General features: G+C 50.4%; 1 protein-coding gene across 1 annotated transcript; it reads right to left on the bottom strand.

The window, feature by feature from the left end:
• Positions 1–10,843: 10,843 nt before the first annotated feature.
• LOC135441535 (olfactory receptor 14C36-like) lies at positions 10,844–16,068 on the bottom strand (the record flags this gene model as incomplete). Its single annotated transcript, XM_064701085.1, has 2 exons — positions 15,149–16,068; positions 10,844–10,996 (listed from the first exon to the last, which is right to left on the bottom strand). Coding segments are annotated over exons 1-2 (1,073 nt in total), but the record flags the coding sequence as incomplete, so codon positions are not given.
• Between the last annotated feature and the right edge of the window lie 8,185 nt (positions 16,069–24,253).

Genomic DNA, 24,253 nt, shown 5'->3' with positions numbered 1-24,253 from the left:
AAAAAAAGCAGCACTAAAAACACAGTTTTCAGAACAGATCCCAACCAGCCCGCGAGTCCCCAGCCTTTGAACAGTCCATTCAGCCCGTTGTCAGTTTCTCTGATGATGTCCGAGAGCTTTTGCCAAGGTAGTCCATATGTGGTTTGGACTGAGTGACTATGTAGGAGATCGCAGGTGGGATGATCACGAGTAGGACGAGAAGCAGGCTTGGTCTCATGGCATCTCGAGGCTACACACGAACAGTGGGATCTAAACTGGTACAAGAACTTGAGACAAACATATATTACAAACTATTCCAGATAGGAGGCTTAAATGGAATTTCCTCCAGAGAATGCGTGCGGCGCTTTCTTCTCCAGGCAGCATGAGCAACCTGGGGTGCTTCTGTAGATTTCTCTGAGGCTTTGGGAACATAGGGCTTTACCCATTTGGAAGGAACCTACCTTAAACCAGAGGGGGTGGACACACAGGTGTGTCCACGTCCCCAAGTAATCAATTTGTAAGGTCCCACCATTTTCCAAGTCTCAGGGTCCTTTACTAAAACTGGAGGTTTTTCTTTCATCAACCTGTGACTGTTCCCCCCAAAAGTGGCGAAGGATGGGCGGGTTCAGGCTGTCAAAAGAACAATTCAGAAAACTGATTGTGAATAGCGCCCTGGATAACCGGATGTGGGGAGGTTCCACCTTCAGAACCTGTTGTTGCTGGTCCAGGACCCTTTTAATATCACGGTGAGTTCTTTCTACAATGGCTTGACCTGTAGGGGAGTCGGGGATGCCAGTTTTGTGCTCTACTCCCCATTGTTGCAGGAAGCTCCCAAATTCCTTGGATTTATAAGCAGGCCCATTATCAGTTTTCAGCTCCTTGGGGATGCCCATTAAAGAAAAAGCCTGTAAGAGGTGCTTAATAGCATCTATAGATGACTCTCCTGTGTGGGCAGAAGCATAGACCGCTCCAGAAAAGGTATCTACACTAACGTGAACATATTTCTTCCGTCCAAAAGCCTGTATGTGTGTTACATCTGTTTGCCACAGTTCACAACTGTTCAGTCCCCTTGGGTTTGCTCCCGTACTCACTGTAGGGAGTGCATGTTGTTGGCAATTTGGGCATGTGGCCACAATCGCTTTGGCCTGTTCTCGAGTGATGTTAAACTGATGAACCAGGCCAGGTGCGTTTTGGTGGAAAAGCTGGTGGCTGATTTTTGCCTGTTCAAAAACATTTGGGAGAGTGGCCATCACTGCAGGTGCAGCAAGAGCATCTGCCCTTCTGTTGCCTTCAGCGATAAACCCTGGCAAGTCAGTTTGTGACCTGACATGCATCACATAAAATGGTTGCTCTCGGTGAGTGATTAACTTTACCAGTTTTGAGAGCAATTCAAAAAGTGCGATGTTAGATACTTCTTGCAGTATTGCTTGATCTGCTCTGGATACTACTCCTGCCACGTATGCAGAGTCTGTAATCAGATTAAATGGTTCTGAGAACCTTTCAAAAGCCCTAACAACCGCAGCCAATTCAGCAACCTGAGGTGAACCTTCCACCTCAGCAACGTCTGTCTTCCACTGCTGGGTTTGAGGATCTTTCCAAGTCAAAACAGACTTGTGGGACCTCCCGGACGCATCTGTAATGACAGTCAGAGCCCTTTTTAACGGTCTCCTACTTAGAGCAGTTCTTAATTTTAAAGTAAATTGAACATCTTGTTCGAACAATTTGTGAGCGGGCTGCGCTACCGAAATTTGTCCTGACTAGGAATCCAGAGCAAACTGCAACACTTCATTTTCTTGAAACAATTGTTCCAGTATTTTCATAGTGTTTTGACCCGATTTTAACTCAACTGGAATGTGAATGCACTTAAAATCACATCCTGCTAACTCCCTGATCCGGGTCCTTGCTTTCCGGATCAGTTCTGCTAACAGCTCCTGAGGCTTTGTCAGTCTCTTGGACCTTTTGTACTGAGGAAAACCCATTCTATGATCAAGACAGATTCCCTCAGGTCCTGGTCCTTGTTTGGTGTGTTCCTTGCCTTAGGTGTTTGTTTTTCCTCCCACTGGAAAATAATTCCATGGAGGTGTGGCAACTTACCTAGAATGATAAATTTGAATGGCAGGTAAGGCCGGTATCGGTTCGCCTGTCTTGTGGACATTGTAATCTGCACCTTTTCTAGAGCTTTCCATGCCTCTGGGGTAATAGACCTAGGAGCACCTGGGTCCTCTCCCCCTTTCAATAAATTGAAGAGAGGGGCAAGGTCTTCGTTAGTCAGACTGAGCCACGGTCTTACCCAATTCAAAGACCCACACAAGTTGTGGACATCTGCAAGGGTCTTGATCCTTGGATTGATTTCTAGTTTTTGAGGAACAATGGTCCTATTTCCAATTTCTAGGCCCAAACACTTCCAAGGTGGCATCTTTTGAGTTTTCTTTTCCTGGAGCTCGAACCCTGCAACAATCAATGCATTGATCATTCGGTCAAGCGCATGTGTGAGTAAATCATCATTGGGGGCACACACAAGGATATCATCCATATAATGATAGATGATGGCCTTCTCTGTGGCTGCTCGTACTGGGGAAAGCAGGGAAGAGACATACCACTGGCAGATAGCTGGAGATACCTTTAGGCCCTGAGGAAGAACGGTCCAATGGTATCTTTTCATAGGGGATTCCATGTTGGTGGAAGGGACGGAGAATGCAAAACGCGGTGCATCGTCAGGGTGCAATGGGATTTGTAAAAAACCATTTTTAATATCAATAACAGCTATTTTACAATCTTGGGGAAGCATTGTTGGGGATGGCATACCAGGCTGGGCAGAACCCATATCTTCAAATAAATTATTAATTTGTTGGAGGTCGTGAAGAAGTCGCCATCACTTTTTGTCAGCTTTTTGGATGACAAACACTGGAGAGTTCCATGGGGACATGGTCTCCACAATGTGGCCCTTTTTTAGTTGTTCTTCCACTAGTTCCTCAAGCACCTTTATTTTTTGTTTACTGAGCGGCCACTGTTTCACGTCATCTGGTTTGTCTGTTTTCCACTTCAGATTTTTGATGGGGCGCTGTTGTTCAATGACTGCTGCACAAAAATGCTGCAGAGAGTCTGGAATATCAATTGTGACGCCCCACTGGGCCATTAAATCTCTTCCTAACAAAGGTTCCAAATAACCTAACACAAAAGGACAGATATTTGCCAATTGTCCGTTTGGTCCCTCGATTTGAACAATGCTTTTAGATTGTCTTGCCAGTTGCAGACCTCCTACACCTCGAAGGTGACCGGCAACATTTTGCAAAGGCCAATGTGCTGGCCAGTCTTGTACTGGAATCACTGTGCAATCTGCACCTGTATCTACAAGCATCTCAATGCGTTTTGACTCCCCACCCCCACTGAGGTTACACCATAATTTAGGTTTGTCTTTCCCAATAACTTGGACCCGGGCAACTGCGGGCCCTTGTTTTTGAGTACTTTCAGGTAAAGATGGTACAGGGATAGCTTGTGCAACAATTTGTCCCTTGGGAAGAAACAAGGGTGGGTGGAAACAGTGCAGGCCGAGAACGAATTGCTCAGGATCTGATGTTGTCATTCCTGGAGCAATCTCGATCTCTTGTGGTGTGTGGGTGTCCCCAGTGACGATGTACTTACAACGAATTTGGTTCCAAGTACCCTTCTGTTCAGGATTTACAGAGACAAAATGCCAGTCAGTGTCCTTCAGGTGGAGTGACTCTGTCAGCTGCAACCTCTAAGGCTCATTGACAGAAGACGTGGTTAACAGAGGATCACCTAAATCGTAACAAAGGCTATTTTGTTTCACTTTCAACAGTGGACCAGCAGACTTGGTCTTTGAAGCACCTGCTTCACTTACACAAATATTAATATTATTGCGCACTTGATTTATTTTGCTCCCCTTATTCCCTTGACCTGCTCTTTTTGTATCTGCACGCCTGGCAGGCTGCCGCTCCCTTTTCAGTTTTTTTGTTGCTGTTGCCCCCCAGGGAGGGCTTGTAGTTCTCCTCCCCTGCCATTTCTAAATTCATCAAATTCCCTTTTCAGGGGGCACTGGTTACTCCAGTGCCCAAGGTTATTACAAAACAGGCATGGTTTTGTGGGCTCAACCATTGCTGGTCTCCGCTGCTGCCCAGGGTACTGCTGTGCTGAGGGACAAGGTGCAGGGCTGGCAACGGCAACACGCTGAGGTGGTCTTGGCAGCAGCCTTGGTCTGGTGTCTTCAGCCACAGTCATCAGAGGCACTTTCCTGTTACAGACTAGAAGCATATCTTTTAGTGTAGGGGGATGTTCTATAGGAAGGCTCAGGATTGCCGCTCGACACTGCTCATTTGCATTTGTAAACACCATTTCTTCTAAAATCGCTTCCCTAGCATTCACTTTTTTGACTTGTATTTCAATGGCTCTAGTTAACTTTTCTACAAATTTCAAAAAGGGCTCTGATGGTAACTGTTTAATTTTACTATAGGGCTCCAAAGGCCGCTCAGGTTGGAGGGAAAAGAATGCTTTTTCAGCTGCTTCTTTGGCTTTTTCAGCTGCTTTTCTTTTACCTTCTTTTACTGCTTCTTTTACTGCTTCTTTTACTTTCTCTCCTGCAGAGCCCGTGGCACCTGTGGGACTGCACAGACAGGCCTGCCCCGGACTCTGCCAGCCTCTGGGCCAGCAGAGAGGCAGAATGCTTTTTCAGCTGCTTCTTTTACTTTCTCGAGTGTTTCTGCAGGAATCACAGTAGCTTGGATTGTGGGCAAAGACCATTGACCCTCACCACAGAGGTGCTCAATGATGATAGGGTTACCACTGTGGTCCTTCACTGCGTTTGGATCAGCATGCAAGCCTGGGAGAGCATCTTTTAGCAGTTGTTTCCATGCTAATTCCCTTAATTTGAATTCCATGGAGGTCATGAGGCAGGAAAAAAGCTGTTTTAAATCATGTGGGATCACCACAGTCCTACTCAGTTCAGAATTTAAAAGGCCACGGAAATATGGACTGTGTGGACCATATTCCTTATGAGATTTACAGATCTCTTTAATCAATTGTCGTCCAAAAGAAATCCAATTAGCAGTTGGAGCTGCCCCGGATTGAGCTGCAGGCTTAAACGTAACAGGAGCTAGTGACAACATGGGACTATGCATTGGGTCTGCCGTCCCCTGCTCTGTATCCCTGGAATCAGAAGCATTGGGATCACAGCTACAGGTTTGGGGACAGGCAGTGGGTGTGTCCCCACCGTGGGAACCCAGGGAGGGGGCGGGGACGCAATGGGCACAGGGGGCAGGGACAGGGGGCTGCCAAGGGGCGGGGAAACTGTGGGAACAGGGGGCGGGGTCAAGGGGCTGGCAGGGGGGCGGGGCAAACTTGGGAACAGGGGGTGGGATCAAGGGGCAGGCAGGGGGCGGGGACACCCTGTGACATCACGTCAGCAGACGCCCCCTGGGAGGAGTAGAGATGCGGAGCCGAGGCTACAGCAGGAAACAGAGGGGGAGGGGGGAAGGTGTCTCGAGGAACATGAGGCGAGGGGGATGGGGATGGAATTTTAGGATGCTTAAGAGGATTTTGGGAAGAAGAAGACCAGGTTTGGGAAGATGCCGTGTGGCATCCACCATTTTGTGGACCCCCTAGGGACTGGGGGCCATTTTGGGCATCACTGCTCTCTTGAAAGCTGACACGTGCTCTGGGTTTCAGAGGAGGGGACATAGGGGATTGGGAAAGGTTCCACGCAGCCTGGCCAGGGCCTTGTGGACAGGGCAACTCAGGCATTTTAGCAAACTCTGGGAGTCGACTTCCCAATGAGTGTGCTCTCTTTAAAATACCAAGTTTTGGGGAAAGAGGTTTAGGGGTTTTAGAGCTAGGAGAGGGAGAAACAGGGAGAGCAGAAGTACATGGCTTCGCATTTTACTTTTTCTCCATTTCCCTTTGTTTGAGCAAGGCTGTTTGAATTTGTAAACTCCAAAACACAAATTTAGCTGAGGGCGCCTTGCCAGATTGCCCTAAGGTTATAAATTCATTTCCAACTTAATCCCAGAATTGAATATCATGGATTTCTTCAGGGGAGATATGTGGGAAGTGCAGAAAGAGCCATCTTAGGAACTGTTTCAATTTTCCTTTTGAGAACTTCACATTACCACTGACTAAAATGCTAACAATATTATAATACACCGCTTTTTGTACAATGCTGAGTTTCGAACCCATGTTTGATGTAAAAAAGCAAAGTACTAATCCCGCCTGACCAAAAACAAGGTAAAAATCAGCTACCAATTCAAAAAAAAAACCACAGATAGGAAGGCAATAACGAACAGACAAATGCTTCACAATGCAGCTGTATAAACTGCTTTTAAAATTCCTGGGCAGCAGCAGCAGGGAGCTGGGACACGCCCTGCTGAGCTGAGGCAAACACAAAGCCTCCCCCGCGGTGGAATGCAGCCCCCCCGTGGAGCTGAGAGAGCAAGCAGCCTCCCCCACGCCATGTGGCAAGCCGAAACCGAGGCCCCCCGCGCCGTGTGTGCAGAGAACACCCCCCACCCCGCACTGAGAAGGATCCCCTGGCCATGTGGCAAGCCAAAACTGGGGCCCCCCACGCAGAGAGAGAGAGAGGACAGAGTCCCCCTCCCCCGCACAGAGAGAGAAGGAGCAGAGTTCCCCTCCCCCGCGCCACGTGGCCGAGCATGCTGCGCTGCTGAGTCGGGGGAAGGGCAGAGAGCACTCTCGCACCGGCGCGAATTCCAAAAGGCAGCGAAAACACGTGGCAGAAAGCTGAAGACTAGGACGCAATGAATTCCCGTCTGTGGGGCTGTGCAGCCAAAAATGCAAAGGCAAAAAGGAACAGAACTCACGTCAGAGTCTGTTTTTTGAGCTTCTGCTCCACCGAGAGCAGAGAAACTCACCCAAAATGGGAGCTGTAGCTGGCTGGGTGCAGGCAGGTCTCCTCACCGGAAAAGGACCCCTCCAAGGCAAGAGAGGCTACCCTCTTCTTCCTCTGGAAAATCTGCTCACTACAAGGAAGCTGGGCTTTCCAGAGGTGCTGAACAGTCCACGAAACTTCTTCTGGGAATATTCCCGAAGTCTCTGGCTGGGAGCGTTGAAGCCACGGCTCCTTTCGGCTGGGTGCATGGCTGCTAGAAGCTCTACCGAGGTAGTGCAAGTCCGTCTTGGGCTGCAGAGTCGCTTTGCCCACCCAGGGACGCCAAATATTGGAATATGAATACCAATATTACCAGTTAGATTGTGCCTGGGCCAGTCTGACCCTTGCTTCTAGGCCAAAGGCGGCATCTGTGGTGTATCACCGCAGAGACACCTTTGGCTTGCTGGTGGTTGCAGCCGGGCTCTAAACAAGTCCAGGCTTGTTAGGAATTCCGTTTACCTCAGGAAGAAGGCTTCAGGCGAAGGTGAAGAGAAAAAAGGAGAGGATTCTGCTGGAGGGTTTAATATTCAGAAGTTTATTCCATGGTTACACAGGTCTGAATCTTAGGAACAGCTCCAACAGAATCCCGACCGCATGGCCTGATTCACCTTTTAAGCTCAGGGGGAGGGGAGGGGACAGGTGAGCCACCAACCAGGTGGGAGGGGCGGGGTCTCAAGGGACGAGGTACACCTAGACAGACCAATGACCCCCACGCCTGAGGGGCATCCTTTAAACTTCACCAACCACACGACGCCTTGTTGGAATGTTAAGCCTGATTGACAGGACTCACTCAGCAAGGGGCGAGGGGGAAGGGGAAGAGAGGTATTGCCACACCTGGGAGGTGACCTGGAAGTCTAAAACAGGACTTCCTAAAACAACACACCGCAACAGAGGTGGCTGTGTGACATCAAAGAGGGCTCTGTGACATCACAGATAGCTGTGTGACATCTCAGGGGATGTGTGACATCACAGGGGCTGTGTGAAGTCACTGTGGAGGTCACTCTGCCCTGGCCCCCCTCACAGCTCCCCCCAGAGCAGTCCAACCCTGCTCGTGCACAGCAGGGTCCCCTGTCCCCCCGGGTCCCCCAGCCCCGCAGCCTCCCCCAGAGGATGTTCCATGAGATCGACCCCAGGGCCTGACACGGGGACGGGGGGCCGGGGCTCTGGGGGTGGCACAGGGGGACAGGGACCCTCCCGCAGTATCCCTGTGTCCCCCAGGGCCAGAGCCTCAGGGCTCCTTCACCCTGCTACCAACGAGGCCTTGAGAGAACTGAAAAAATCCCTGGCAAGGGATCAGCAAAAACCAGATTGAATATTAAGGGACAGCAGCACAAAGTTCCTTGGCAAGAGTCACTCTCCTCCTGACTGGACACTTCAGGCACACCAGGGAAACAAAGCAACAACAAAACAAACAGAATCCAGGCAATCAATCCAGAAATCAGCCAAGAACTCTTCCTGGGTATGTGTGAGACAAAAGACAATGAGGGCAAGGATAAAAGGACTAGGGCCAAAAAGCTTAACAGAGCTCAAACTTAACAGGACTTAACTTATACCTTAACGGATACCTTCAACTCCTCAGTTTCGCAAAAGAACAGCACTTAACAGTATTTAACCTAATTTAAAACCTATCAGTTAGAAATAGAACAGAAGAATTACACTTAACAATCCTTAACTTAGCTAATAAATTAAATTTAACAACTTAGAAAAAGAACAACTCTTAGAAGCATTGAACTTTGTTTAGACCTCGGGACTTAAACTTACTTACTCATAACTGGATATCTGACTGACTCAGCTATCCAAGGAACTTAAACCCCTCAGAGAGCAGCATTTCTGCCACATTTCCCCAGCACAGGCACTTCTGTGTGTACACATACACCAAGAGTCAGTGCAAGGCACCTGTGAGCAATTCCCCTAAGGGCAGGCAATGCTCACTGTGGATCCTTTGGCATCTCCCCAGCAGGTGAAGGGTTGAGCCTGGAGGAGTGGAGGGATCGGCCCAGGCTCCATCGTTGTTGGGGATCCCCGAGTGCAGCAAACGGGAGAGTTCCCGGCTGGGAGAGGCCCCACTCAGAGGGAGTCGCTGGCCCAGGAGAGCTCCAAGGGCTCTTTTGGAGCGCTGTGTGCAGGGCCCCAAGAGAGGGGCTTCAGTCCCAGCAATGGTTCATCCTGGCCACACTTGGCACCAACAGCTTTCTTTGGCAGGGTGAGAACAGGGATGTTGTGCCACTGAGGGAACAAAAACAGTTGCCAGGGCTGCTCCTACAGAAAGCAGGAGCTGGTTGGGCATCAGCAGTGCCTGGAGCAGACAGTGTTTGTGATGAGCTGCAGAGGAGCTGAGCCCAGGGGCTGTTGGCCGAGGCCAAGGCCCAAGGAGCATTTCTCAGCTGGCAGAGTGGCCTGAGAAGGGCAGGGGGGAATGCAGCAGCACAGGGCCCATGGAACGAAGGGACCATTGTGACACTGTGGGGCCCTGTGAGACCAAGGGAGCATTGTGACACTGTGGGGCTCTGTGAGACCAGGGGACCATTGTGACACTGTGGGGCCTCATAGAATCATGGAGAGCACTGTGACATTGCTGGGCCTCATGGAACTAAGGGGACAGTACTGATGCTGTGTGGCTCCATGGAATGTAGGGATCATTGTGACACTGAGAGGCCCCATCTAAAAAAGGTCCATTGTGACACTGTGGGGCCTCATGGAGGTTTGGAGACCATTGTGAAACTTTAGGGTGTCATGGAATCAAGGGGCCATTGTTACACTGTGAGATGTCTTGGAGTCAAAGGTCCATTGTGACATTGCAGGGCCTCATGGAACCATGGAGAGATTATTAAGACACTTTACAACCTTATGGAACCGTGGGGTCTTTGTGACACTGATGGGCACCATGGGATCACAGAGACCATTGTGACACATTGTGACACTGTAAGGCCTCATGGAATCATTGGGACCATTGTGAAACTGCAGGGCCTTTTGGACCTAGGGGCCACTGTGACACTGTGGGACTCCATCAAATCAATGGGCCAGTGTGACAATGCAGGTCTTCTTGTAATCAAGGGGCCATTGTTACACTGTGGGGCCCCATAAAACCATGGGGGCATAGAACAAGTCAAGCTTCACCTCCCGTGGACTGACTGACTGGTCCAGGTTACCTAGGCACATTGAGAGTCTCTTCTCATCTGCTACTTAAGCACTGGGGCTCCATGCTTTCCTTCTCAGTGGAAAAGAACTGTGCCTCTTCTCCAGGCACCCAGGACAGAATTGGGATTTCACCTCCAAATTTCCTTATATCCAGAGATTGTTCCCATAGGAATATTACCAAGACAAGTCTTGCTGGCAATGGTTGCACAAGGGTCAACTCTCACCTGTCCCCAAAACACTGGGGAAGGCTTTGTGCTTTCCTTCCTATGGGAAAAAACTGTCCTGCTTTTCCAGGTGCCCATGGCTGAGATTGGGGCTCCACCTCCAAAATTCCCTATATCCAATGATTGATCCCAGACAAAATCTGCCATTCCTGACAAGTCTGGCTGGCCTTGGCCTAGTGAGGCTCTCCAAACATTGGGAATCTGTGCTTTCAATCCTATGGAAAAGAACTGTCCTTCTCAGCAAGGTGTCCATGGCCAAATTTGGGTTCCACCACCAACATTCCCTGTTGTGACAGGCTGGAGGAGATTGTTGGTTGATAACATTTTGTGTGAGGGGGAGGAAGGGGCAGGTCCAGCCTTACCCTGCCCTGGAACCCCAGCCCTGCCCTGCCCTGGAACCCCAATCCCCCCAGAGCCTCTATCCCAGCCCAGCAGTGGCTGCCAGTCCCTGGCACAGCACAGGCAATGCTCCACAGCCACCTCTGCAGCCCCAGCCCAGCTCCTGAGGGACCAAATGAGCCCAAGGCCCACCTGGGGGAAGGGCCCAGGGAGACCAAGGGGTATTTGAGGCTGACCACAAGGCAAGCACACATCTTGACCCTACCTCTTCTTGGAATTTCCATCTGAACAGTGCTGGAATCCAGGAGTTGGTAGCTCTGTGTGTGCTCCTCTATAACTTTCTAATTTCCTCTTCCTGCATATTTTTAATAACTTAAAATTGAACAGGCTTAGTGTTGGGAAGTTGAATGAGTAAAGTTAATGCTTCAAGAAGTGTTTTCTGTTGATAATATGTAACATTAAACCTTTAAAAAAATTTCTTTGCTTTTCCAGGTTGCCAGTAAAGGCTGTTTTGTTGTTTTGAGTGCCTGAGAATCTCTTGAAGGCATTTCTCCGCTTCATCCAACTCAGAGCACATAAATATTAGAAATTCCTTTTAAATGTCTCATTAAGAGAATTGTTTGGGGGATGGGAGTCAGGGCTTGTGTGTCCTGCTTGGCACAGCCCAAGCAGGGCTTTCCCTGCCACATTCCACACTCCATTTCTCAGCTGGAGCCACTGGTGCCTCTGAGTTGTGCTGCCCCAGCCCCAGGGACGCTCTCCTTGTCTGCCCATTCCCCCACGGTCTCTGGGCAGGGATGGCCTCAGTGGGGGATTCTGACATCCTCAGCACCTTGGAGGCTGCTGCTGAATTTTCCTGCTCCAGGGGCTTGTTCAGCCTTCAGCTCTTCTGTGCAGGAATTCAGTGTCCCAGGGCTCATTCACATTGAAAACACCTTAAAAAGCCAAGCCTCTGGGAATAATTTGATTTTAATTTTCAGATATCTTGTGGTTAATTAGATGAATTCCAGTAGTGTATTAAAGTTGAATAGATTCTCTTTAAAAAGAGAGTGAGAAAAGACTTCTTAGGTCAAATTTAGGGTTTTCTTCCCTGTCAATTTATTGATACATGCAATCTCCAGCTGACACTGAATCCAAGTACCTCCTCATGCAGCTTGAATAGATATGAAAATCAAGACCCTTCATGGCTGACAATCAATCAGACTCTGTCCCTACCCCCACCCCACCATTTGCCCCATCCAAGCCCTGGCACTCAGAGCAGCCTTGTGCAAATCTGAGCTCCCTCCAGCTCAGGCTGCACCTGCAGCTTTCAGCTCCTTGGCTCCAACTCCTACCTGCTTTCCTTGGAGAAGGAGCTGCCCAAGATACAGATAGATGTTCATTTCTTGCCAGCCAACAAAGCCAAGGGAAGGCACAGCTCCAACAAATGCAAAAGTCATTCCTCTGCTGGATATTAAATCCACTTTCCACAGTAGACAGCCTCAGAGCAATGGAAAATACCTTCTGTGCCCAGCAAAGATCCCAACGTCCCCTCAAACCCTCACTGCCTCAATTCTGCCCAGATTTGCTCTTTGCACCCACCAGTCACAGGCTGAAGTCAGGAGCTCCTTCCATGCCCGGAGGGAGAAAAAGAGAGAAAGTGGATGAAGAGCTCTCCTGTGCAGAGCCAAGGTCCAAGTGTCCCTGCGGTGGGAACCATAACTCATCAGGTTTGTGTCCTTTGGGCTCAGGGACTGGTGACACTCAGAGGCACAGGAAGGTTTCTTGCCAACAAACACAAGTTGAACATTTGAACAGTTTAACAACCATCACAGCTCTTCCATCAACTCTCTGCGATGTCCCAGCAGTATCTGACATGTCCACTATCTGCAAAGGATTCCTGTAGAGGAACAGTTTTAGACATAGATACAAGAAAAGGTAATTCTGTGATAGATATAAAGACAATTAAGATGTCGCCTTATGTGATATTTATTTAAACTTCAGAAAATTTGGGCAACTCCCTGAAGCTCAAAGCATGAAACAAGTTAGTTGAGAGGCACTTGAGCGACCAGGGAGCATCTGGTGGAGGAAATCTGGGACCAACGGGAAAAACAAATATCCAGCTGATCAAGTGAACAGATGTCCTTAGACATGGCAATTTAACCAGGAGAGATGGAAGCACTTGATGGAAAAGAGAGAGATTAAATAATAGACTGATTAATGGTGACAGAAGTAGATGGGAAGATCAGAATTTCTTCTCCTGCCATCAGTACACTTCCAGGAAACCCCGTTTCTGGTGGGAAAACATTGCCATTCCTTAAGAGTACTCAAATGACCCAGATAATAAAGATTTGCTTGTATATTATGAAACTAATAGGTATTAAAACCTGTGCCCCTTTCCTGACAGAGAGCACCTGAGGGAGAGCAGAGCACCTTGCAAGCTGCAGGTCCCTGACAGACCCACAGGGCTCCTGTCCCATCAACATCTGCTCTGCTCCAGTCTGAAACAGGGCCCAGCATGGTGCCAGGACCATCAGAGAGCTGAGGTGTGTGCTGGAATTCAATGCCCTCCCCATTCCACAGCAGCCCTGCATTTCCCTCCTGCAGCCTTGGTCTCCAGCACAGCCATGGAGGCTCTTTGGGCTCTGGACTGTTCCTGCAGCCCCCAAGGGCAGCTGAGCTCTGCCTTTGGCACAGTCAGGCCTGGCCAGCGCAGGCCATGCTCAGCAATTCCCTGTGTGTGCCTGGCCTTGCTGTCAGCCCCAGCAGCGGCTGCGTGGCCCCTTTGTGGCCCTGTGCTGGCCCAGCCATGGTGGCCCAGCCCCTGTGCAGGCCCAGCCCAGGCCAGGAGCATTGCGGCTGGGAACGGCCCCTGTGCCGTGGTGCCCACAGCAGCCTTGGGGCTCTGTGCCCCATGGCCTCCCTGCTGGGCAGCCTCTGCCAGCTCCTGCAGAGCCCCTGGCACCTGTGGGGCTGCACAGACAGCCCTGCCCCGGGCTCTGAAGCCTCTGGGCCAGCAGAGAGGCAGCCAGGGCTGGCCATGGCCAGGAACAGGCCCTGAGCCCCGCAGGAGGATGGAGCTGGGCCACAGCCAAACTCAGCCTAGGCCAAAGCTGGGCTCAGCAGCCAGGGCTGCCAATGCATGGGCACAGAGGCTGGTGCTGACAAATGTCCTGGGCCCCCTCCCTGCTCTGTCCATGCCACCAAGGGCACAGAGCAGCCTCCTCTCTGGGCCACTTACCTGTTTGCAATGCCTTGCACAGGCACTGGCCCTGGCCCACAAGGCCTGGCCTGAGTCCTGCCCCTGCACGCTCAGCCAGGCTGAGATGGACACTGATGGTTTCTGGGCCAGGCTCTCTGAGCCCAGCCCAGCTCCCTGCAAGCTCTGCCAGCTGCCCTGAGCTCTGGGCAGCACCAAGGGTCTCTCCCCAGCCCAGCCCAGCCGGCTCTGGCCCCACAGCTCTGCTCTGGCCAGGCTGCTCTGGCCACTGTCCACGGCCTCAGCCCCTGGCAAGGGCACAGCAGCAGCTGCAGCTGCCACAGGACTCAGCCCCAGCCATGGGGGAAGGAGCTTGGCCAAGGCCAAAGGAGGCTCCCTGGCTGCCCTGCTCCCCTCGGGCTGAGGTGCTGAGAGCTCTGCAGCCCCTGCTGCCATCCCATCTACCTAGGGCAGCACAAGAGCCGCGGCCTTGGGGCCCTCAAGAGCTGTTCCTGCTCCAGGCCCTGGGCCCATGCCAAAGCTGGGGCAGCCACAAAGCTCTGCCCATTTCTCTTCATTCCTACTGTGATAAGAATAGTATAAAATTTTTTACGAAGTGGTTGCATATTCATTTATTTCACCTAGATACAATGTGAGACTCTCTTCTTACACAATTTGTCTGGGTCACACAAGCAGGAGGGATAATTAAATTGAAGGGGGTGGATAAGAGCATTTCTTTTATTATAACAGAATCAGAAGCAGAAAGCAATTTAAAATATACTTAAGGGCAGACTTGACCTCTCATGATATGCACTGAGAGCTGCTGACAGAGGAAAGCAGGCCTTCTGTGGCTTGTTCTGGTGGGTTACCTCTTCTGAGTCCATGTGACTACCAAGCCACTCTAGCACTCCCCTCCTTGGCTGCACAGGGGAGAGAAAATGTTATGGGAGACAAATTGTGGACTGAGATAAGGCAGTTTTCTATAGGAAAAGGGGAAGTTTTTACAGGCACCAGAAATGAGGAAAACCCCAATAATTTTATTCTCTTCTTTTGTCACCAAGTGATGTTCAGCCACTTCCCAGGATGCAGAACTTCAGCAGGTGGAGTGGTTTATCAAGAAGACAAACACTGTAAATAGGAAATGCCCCCTATTCTTCCTCCTTCCTTAGCTTTTATACCAGAACTGGTGCCATACAGTCTGGAATATCCCTTTGGTTAATTTGGGTCTCTGGCCTGCTGTCCCTTCCCAGGACCTGACCCACTTGAAGCCCCTTGAGGGAAAGAGAATTCTGAGAGACGGCAGGAGCCAAAGCAGGGGTGTGTTTCCAGCTCCTTTGTGGCTCCCAATGCAAAGCACTGTGAGGGCTCTTATGGGACAATGAAAAGGCTGAAAAGCAGCCAGTCACAGCTTTCCTGAGAGATTCCTTGAGTTGCTGGTTCCTCAGGCTGTAGATGACGGGGTTCAGGGCTGGGGGCACCACTGAGTACAGAACTGACACTGCCAGATCCAGGGATGGGGAAGAGATGGAGGGGGGCTTCAGGTGAGCAAATGTGTCAGTGCTGAGGAACAGAGAGACCACGGCCAGGTGAGGGAGGCAGGTGGAAAAGGCTTTGTGCCGTCCCTGCTTAGAGGGAATCCTCAGCACAGCCCTGAAGATCTGCACATAGGAAAAAACCATGAACACAAAACAACCAAAACCTAAACAAAAAGTGACCACAAGAAGCCCAACTTCCCTTAAGCTGGAATGTGAGCAGGAGAGTTTGAGGATCTGGGGAACTTCACAGAAGAACTGGCCTAGGGCATTGCCATGGCACAGGGGCAGGGAAAATGTATTGGCTGTGTGCAGCAGAGCAAAGAGAAAGCCACTGGCCCAGGCAGCTGCTGCCATGTGGGCACAAGCTCTGCTGCCCAGGAGGGTCCCGTAGTGCAGGGGTTTGCAGATGGACATATAGCGGTCGTAGCACATGATGGTGAGAAATGCAAATTCTGATGCAATGAAAAAGGCAAAGAAAAATACCTGTGCAGCACATCCTGAGTAGGAGATGGTCCTGGTGTGCCAGAGGGAATTGTGCATGGCTTTGGGGACAGTGGTGCAGATCATGCCCAGGTCGCTGAGGGCCACGTTGAGCAGGAAGAAGAACATGGGCGTGTGCAGGTGGTGGCCGCAGGCTACGGCGCTGATGATGAGGCCGTTGCCCAGGAGGGCAGCCAGGGAGATGCCCAGCAAGAGGCAGAAGTGCAGGAGCTGCAGCTGCCGCGTGTCTGCCAATGCCAGTAGGAGGAAGTGCCTGATGGAGCTGCTGTTGGACATTTCTTCACTCTGGGCATCATGGGCTGTTGAAAGAAGACACTGATAAGCTGAGAAAGAATGAATTGTGTTATACTTATCCTTTTTTATTATGAATCCCCTCAAAATTACTTCCTTTTTTTTGGGAACTTTGCTGAACATTTTTATCTCTGAGCTCAGGTTTAGGCTGCTGGCTCATCTTCAGCATTGCTCTCTGCCAGAGCACTGGGGAACCAAGAGGGAAACCAGGGCTCCCTGTGCCCCAGTGAAATCAGACCTACTCATCCCACACAGGTGCCCTTTGCTCATTTCACCTCTCTCTGTTTTAGGGTGATTGCACTTATAACTTGATTGAACAATATTGTGCAATTTTTGAACACTCCAGTTTAAAAATAATTATCTCCAAATCCTTCTCTCTTTCCCTGTGCACCTGAAAAGGAAGGGATACCAAGGGTTGGTCTGGCTCTCTGCTGCCTGCAGTTGTGCCTACTGGGAGCTGGTTCTCTGTATCCAAGCCTTGTCCCTGCCAGTGCTGCCAGAGCCCAGCCCAGCCCTGGGGGCTCAGCTCTGCCCTGCAGACCCCTCCCAGCACAGGGCACTGCCCAGGGGCATCTCCCTGGCACCAGGGCCTTAAGGCAGGGCAGACAAACAAAGATGCTTCAAACCAAGGTGCTGCTGCTGCTGTCTGTAGGGAGAGGAGGCTGAGGAGGTATTGTCTGAGGGAGATCTAAAGCACATCTGCTGATGCCCGGGGTGACAGTGCAGGAGTCTCAGTGACACAGCCAAAGATGACAGCCCCTTTCCTTTCCCTTGAGGAGAAAGGTGAAAGCAGCCCTGGCCATGCAGCACCATCTCCACAGCAGGAGGAATCTGCCCTGATGGGAGTGGCTCCTTCCACCTCCAACTTCTCCCCTGCAGCATCCATGGAGAGCTGCCAGGCAGGCTGAGACCTGCCCCTGGCAGGTGGCACATGCCCTGGGCTGGCCAAGAGCCCTGAGGGCTGCAGGAGCTGCTCTGCAGGACAGCCCTGGGCAGCCCTGGCTGCAGCCCCAGCTCAGCCCCTGCAGCCGTCCCTGGCAGCAGGAGCCGTCCTGCCCTGTCATCTGACAGTGCCCAGGGCAGCCCCGCTCTGCAGCACAGCCTCCTCCTCCTCCTGCTCCTGTGCCCCAGAGAAACTAGGAGAGTCCTCCTGACACATCCCCCAGGCTGTGGGGTGTGCTGGCTCCAGGAGATCCCTCCAGGAGCACAGGGGACATTGCCCTGCACCCACACACTCACCATGCACAGGGCTGTGAAGATGTTTCCCCAAGTGAAGACTCAGCTCAATGTCTTCCCAATCCTGATTGCCTTCAGCCTGTCTCTGCCTGGCTCCTGTCCCCTCAGTGCCTGCAGGCAGAGCCCTCAGCCCTGCTGGGCTGGGAGAGGAGCTGGCCCTGGGAAGAGCTGTTCCTTTAAAGCTCAGCAGCACAGACACAGCACAAGGACTTTAATGAGCCTCTTGGGGCTTTGGTGTTGTTTTCATCACACTTAGTCCCTCAGAGAGTGTTCAGAAAACTTCTCAAGAACTTAAATTTAAAATCCATAGTTTCCTGAAGTTTTAATGGGTCTCACTGAGGGACACGACTGGGAAAGTGTCCCCAGCTTCCAGCTAGAGCAGAACACTGGAGGCAGTGATGACAGCTGGGGACATCTCCATTCTCGGCCTTTAAGCTTAGGATGGCCTTGAGGCAGCCCGCGCTCCAAAGGACAAAAGCAGTCTTAGGTTTTTCAGTTCTTCAGTATTGTTTTTATTTCTTATCTACAATATTTTCTCCCAGCCCGACAGAGGTCCGCACAGCAAGGCAGCCATGGGCACACTGACCTCCCTCTGGGCGGTCGTCTATTTTTTTAGTAAAAACTACGTATAAGATATTTACCTTTACCTCCCAATACCTTTTGCTCTTATTGACAAGTGCAGATTCAGTATAAACCAATCCCAAAGCGCCACCATCACCATCAAAGATGGATGACAAGAAGAAGAAGAAGAAGAAGAAGAAGAAGAAGAAGAAGAAGAAGAAGAAGAAGAAGAAGAAGGACAAGACACACCAAAATTCCTACATCTTGTCTCCTAAAACCCCCCTGTACGAAGATCTCAAAACCAGTGTTTTCACCCTATAATTAATCAGTCCCTTCACCACTTATCCCTGAGTGATCCTCTCATCCTCATACAGGTGTCCCATCCCGTGCAGGGTCAAAGTCTGGCCACCAAGCACTTTTGGCAACATTCCAGGACTTCCGAGCCCCCCAAGGGTTGTCTCGGCAACTCTGGATATCAGGAGTGATGGGCTGAGTTCCCACAGGGACAAACAAGGCAAAGGTGTCTCTGGTGCTGAGCAAACCTGGATGTGTTTCAGGAATGCAAAGGGCCAAGGCCTGAGCCCCAGCCCCTGGCCAGGCAGATCCTGTCCCTCCCTCCTTGCTCAGGGCTCTTGCCGGGATGGGCACTGGCATGTGGGGATGTGCAATGCCAAGGGCAGGAGCATGGGGCGGCCCCTGCCAGGCTGCTGAGCAGGGACAAGGAGGCAATGAGGCCCCAGCCCTGCAAGAGTCACTTGTCCCCTCATGGCCTCAGGGCCAGGCCCGGCAGCCATGGCCAAAGTGCTGCCCAAGTTGGCTCTGGCAGGGCTGTCTTGCAGCTGCTGCCCATCCCTGTGCCCTGTGCAGCCCAGGCTGTGCCACGGTGTCCCTCTCCTGCGCCTCTGTCCCTGCAGGCTGTCGGCATCCCCCGGCTGCCCCACCTGGCTGGGCCCTTCCTTTGCTGACAGCTCTGCCTTCTGCCTGCCTCTGCCTGCCCACACAGAGCCTTGGGCTGCTCCAGGCTCCTTCTGGGAGGTGTGTTGCACCAGATCCCTGCCCTGGGAGGGAAATTCTCATCTCCTCATGTTCAGTTTGGGCCTCCCGTTCTGCATTTGTGGTATAATTTCTCTTTCTGGCTCTTTCCCACTATGGAGAAAAAGCTCCTTCATTTCTGAATCCACCCTTCCAGCCCTTCCAGGTCACTCCTGTTCTGTCTCAGTCTCTTCACAACTGAGCCCTGGGCCCTCAGCCTCCATATATTGGTTATGTTTTGAGGCCTGCAAACCCCAGCCTGGGAGATCTCTGGGCTCTCTACAAGGTGTTTTCAGATGAAAACATTCTGTTCATAGTCTAAGAATATCAGCAGAGGCCAAGGCGGGGCAGAGCTGTCTGTCCTGGCAGCTTTTGTCTGCGAGTAGTCCTGGGATAGATGGAATTTTGTCAGCCAAATTCCAATTTCTGCCATGGCCCCTGGACAAGAAGGATGGTTCTTTTTCATAGGAAGGAAAGCACAGATCCCTGTTGCTTCTGAGGTAGATGAGATATGATCACCAGAGGCCAAGGCCAGCTAGAGCTGGAAGGTTTTTTTCTGGGTATCTTTCCTTTGCATACAGGACATTTTTAGGGGGGATTACCAATTTTTTCTATGGGTGTCTGAAAAGAGAGACAGTTCTTTCCATAGAAAGGAAAGCATGGAACCCCAGTGTTTCATGGGAGATGAGAGGCAGCCCTTGACATTCCAAGATCTGCCAGACCTGTCAGGTAACCCCTGGAAGGGCCAAATCTGCCAGATGTGTTCCATATTCCTCTCATTCCATGGGCTCCCACAATGTCCCAGTGCCCCCTCGATTCCATGAGGCCCTGAGGTGTCACAATGGCCCCGTGGTTACACGAGGTCCTGAAGGGTCCTAATGTTCTCCATGGTCCCACGAGGCCCCACGGTGTCATGGTGGTCTCTTGCTTCCATGAAGCCCCATGGTGTCACCGTGGTATCCCAAAGTGTCACAATGGTCTCCACGGTTCCACCAAGTCCTCTCAGTGTCCCAGTGGTCTCCATAGGAAGGAAACAACTGAGCCCCAGTGTTCCAGGGGCAGATGAGGGGCAGCCACCAGAGGCCAAGGGCAGCCAGATTAGAAGGTGCTGGCAGATTTTGTCTGGGAGCCATCTCTGGATATAAGGAATTTTAGAGGGGAATATAAGTTTTGGACATGGATGCCTGGAGAAGGACAGTTCTTTTCCATAGGAATGAAAGCATGGAACACTGGTGTTTCAGGGCAAAATGAAAGGTGGCCATCAGAGGCCAAGGCAAGCCAGAGCTCTGTGTCCTGGCAGCTTATGTTTGAAAGCAGCCCTTGGATATTGGGAATTTTTCTAGTGGAATCAAAATTTTGGCCATTACTGCATTGATAAGAAGGACGGTTCTTTTCCATTGGAAGGAGAGCACAGAGCCCAAGTGTTTCAGTGGCAGAAGTGGAGAGAGAAGGCTCCTGAGAGGCCAAACCAGTGAGACCTGTTTGTCCTGGAGGAATCCTTGGACATAGGGAATTTGGGAGGTGGAATCTCAGTTTTGACCATGGGCACCTGATAAGGTTGGTTTTTCTAGAAGAGAGAAAAGTGTGAAGTCCAAGTTTCATGGAAGAAGATGAGAGGTGACTACCCATGAGCCAAGAGACCCCGATCTGTCTCTCCTGGCACCTTTCATCTGGGGGAAATCCTTGGACATAGGGAATTTTGGAGTTGGAATCTCAGTTTTAGCTGTGGGCACCAAGACAGGAAGGAGAATTCTTTTTGTTATAAATGATCAAATTGTGAGCCAAACTCATAGGAAAATTTAGCAAAAGTTTATTAATTTGTCTGCGAGACCGAAGTTCGATCATCGAAACCACCACAGCCAAAGAGACAGCGTACAGCCCAGGATCGGTGCCGGGTGAACCTGGATCTGACCCCCAGAGTGTCAGAGTCTCCCCCTTGGTTCACAAATGCTGTTTGGCAGCGAGGTTTTATACAGTTTATTTTGCCCCAGGCAAAAAACACCGAATTTCCTTTGTATCTCTTCACATGCATCGCTGTTTCTTCCCATGTGCAGAGCTGGACAAAAGCCGGGTCCAGGTGTGCCATTGCCATCAATCGACTCTGGGAAAGCCGTGTATTCAGATGCATCACTTTGGCGCCTCTGACTATCTTGATAGATTCAATCAGCAAAGCAATAATCACTCTTTGGTGGCTCCCAAGGACTTGGGAAACCGAGGATCATCATCCTGGAAGCTTCTATTCTTATGTTAAGGCATCAGTCATTATCTTAACTTGTGTCCGGGAACTAGTTGAATCTAAATAGACAGCTGCTCGCAGCTGGGATGGTGTTCTTGTTTGACATTGGCACAAGGCCAAATGCCCACATGAAAGTACACCTCCTCTGGTGTCTGCTGTGAGATTTTGACCAGGAATAAACAAAGCAGGCTCTCACTTCAAAAAAGAAGAAAAGTTTATTAACTAAACTACAAAGACAATTACTAAACTACACACAAAAGGAAGAAAAAAGAACAAAAGAAAAAACACAAGGAAAATGAAACCTCACAAAAACACTCTCCTCCTCCTCCTCCCCCCCAAATTCCCAATACGATACAATCCAAAATCAGTTCTGGGTCCAGCACCACCCTTTAGAATGCTCAACTTCAGTTCCTCAAGAGGAGAGGGAGTCCTTCCATGTGTCGTGGTGGCCTTTTCCATCCTTGCTCCGGTGCTCTCACCACCGGACCAGAATCAGGGCTGCTTCCAGGGTTGTCCTTTTAAGGAGGCTGTGTCCAGTTCCAGAAAAGCTCAATCTCTCACCTCTGGGACATCTGTCCCCCCCATATTTTATATATCCCCTGGGGCCGAGGGGTACCCACACTGAATCTTCTTTGGCTCTGGGACATTTCTCCCCCTGGACTCAGTCTCTGTATTCCAGGGAAACATAGCTCTGTCCATGGCTACACAAAAGAGTCCAGCATAAAATGCCACTCCCTCTTCTCCATCTTTCCAACATCTCTCACTCTCTCTCTCTCTCTCTCTCTCTGGTCCAGACCTTCATCACTCGCTCATTTCCTTCGTCCTCCTCCACTCTTATCATCTCGTCTAGGAAGGGTTAATGTTCTGTGAAGTCTTCATTGTCCAAAAAAGGGTTAAAAACTCCTCCAAGCGGCTGGACTTCTGGCTGCACCCCCCCACCATCTCCTCAGCCGGGCTGCCTTCTGCCAGCACATGTTTACTGCTTTCAAGGTAACGGCACACAAAAACCGGCTGCACTCTCTTTGTCTGTCTCCAAGGTGGGGGGGGAGGAGCAGGCTGCCCATTGCTTCCCGGCATTTCTTCTTCCTTCCACCCTTCGGGGGCGGGGGGGGGGGGACAGGCCTACCTCTCCCGGGCCAGGCCGCATGGCTTTTCCCCTCCCCCAGCCCAGCCAGCAACTGGGTCGGGGGAGAGACTCAACTCCTTCACCGCCGGAAATCCAAAGAGAAACTGACAGGGGGAGAGCCCTGCTTTTACCCTGTGTTCTCGGAGGTGGACCCAGTGCCCAGTGGTTGGGCCAGATGGCAATATTCAAATCTGAGCACTCATTGGCCCCATCCACACAGCATCCCAGAAATCCTGTTTCCGGGTCAAACCATGACAGATGGTCAAAGACATGGTTTGGATTTCACAATATATTATACTGTACATTAATAGAATGAATAATCCCTACCATATATTACAATTCCTCCCCATTTATATCACTAATTTAATTCATGCTTCTTTTATAACCCAAATTGCTAAGTTCTTTTTATTCCTACTTCTACCCGCCACCATTAAGGGTCTTTCAAAAAGAAAGTAATCTTTATTAAACGATCCTGTAGTCCCCTTGTGGAACACCCTGATACTCAGTATTATTTATACTTATTTTCCCTCGTTTCTCAAATTTTGCCAATACTTCTGCAGCATTGCTGGCATACTTCTTTTCTCCCAGGCTCATGATCTTAGGTGTGTTGCTTCCGGAAGCCAACTCCAGGTCCACAAACGCTATTGCTATCTGCATCCCCTAAACCATGGAGTGGATCAGTCTAATAAAGCAAGGAATTAGACATGGCAGGAATAGGATTCCGGCTACTGAACACAGCACGAAGAATATTATTTTGTTCCACCAGGCCCCATCAAACAATCTGTCCCACCATGAAGATTGCAAAACTGAATTCCATTTTTGAACAGGGACACGGGCCACTTTCTTGATTTTGGCTGCCAATCCTCTTATGGTCTCCCCATAACCATCAATTTCAATACAACATTCTGATTCATTGAATTTTCCACATACTCCTCCTTTTTTGGCCAGCAAATAGTCTAAAGCTATTCGATTTTGGTACACAAATGCCCGTACCTGGGTGTGCTGCCGACTAAGTAAATCCAGGGCCTCAGAGGTGTGATTTGATACAATTTCCACCACTGCCTGCAGCCAAATCAGCCAGTTCAGTAGGTAAATTGGAGTCCTATATTTGTAGCTTCCATCTTGAGCCCACGTGGCCGGTCCATAATAACCAATTATCCTTGCAGCTGGCCACTCTTCCTCCCCCATGGTTTGTTTGCCACCTATTACATGTATCATCTTTTTCAGGCTTCTTCTCTCCCTCCTCAGGGTCTCATACAGAGGAGCCCCTAGTAGGTTACTTTTCATTCGAGGGAGAGTAAAGTAGATTGGCCGGATCATGCCCAGAGTGCATGATCCCTTCCACCTCGGGGGTAACTCACTGTATGCCTTTTTCCCAAAAATCCAATAAATTCTATCCGGGGCTTTCCATCTGATATTTGTCCTCCCTGGGTCTCCCCAGTATACCCTCAGGCCTTCCAAGGATTGGAAAGTGTTGGCTCCAGGATTTTTGACCCAACACAGTCCTATCCTTTTGTTCCATTCACTATTTGTCTCATTCTTCAGGCTCCAGTACCCCAAAGGGGGTTCTGGCTGTTAGACCTCGCTTTTGGAGTTTGAGTTCACCGTCAGGGTAGACACACATGGGGTGCATCCCACCATTTCGGTGTACTCCTTTCCTTCTCGACTGATGCAGATGGTTCCAATCACCCTCTGGTCCAAACTCCATCCCTCAGGTCTCTGTGCCAATTTTGAGACCCTCGGATTGTCCCATTTCAGCAGCTGTTCTGGAGCCAAACCTTCCCCTTTCCAAGGCCATTTTTCTGCTGGCTTCAGCCCCCCACAAATCCAGCAATTTGACAATCCTAGTTCAATTGCAATTTCTTGCATCAGGTCAATGAACAGGTTCCTGTCCAGGGAAAGCAGTTCCCCATCAGCATATTGTTTCTCCAGGAATTCATACTGTTCACCCAGAGTTTTTAATCTTTCCTGTTCAACTT

This window comes from Zonotrichia leucophrys, unplaced genomic scaffold (genome assembly GCF_028769735.1).
Source record: "Zonotrichia leucophrys gambelii isolate GWCS_2022_RI unplaced genomic scaffold, RI_Zleu_2.0 Scaffold_333_56864, whole genome shotgun sequence".
Lineage (NCBI taxonomy): Eukaryota > Metazoa > Chordata > Aves > Passeriformes > Passerellidae > Zonotrichia > Zonotrichia leucophrys.
The sequence above is the reverse complement of the archived record's forward strand: the minus strand, read 5'-3'. Positions and strand labels throughout refer to the sequence as shown.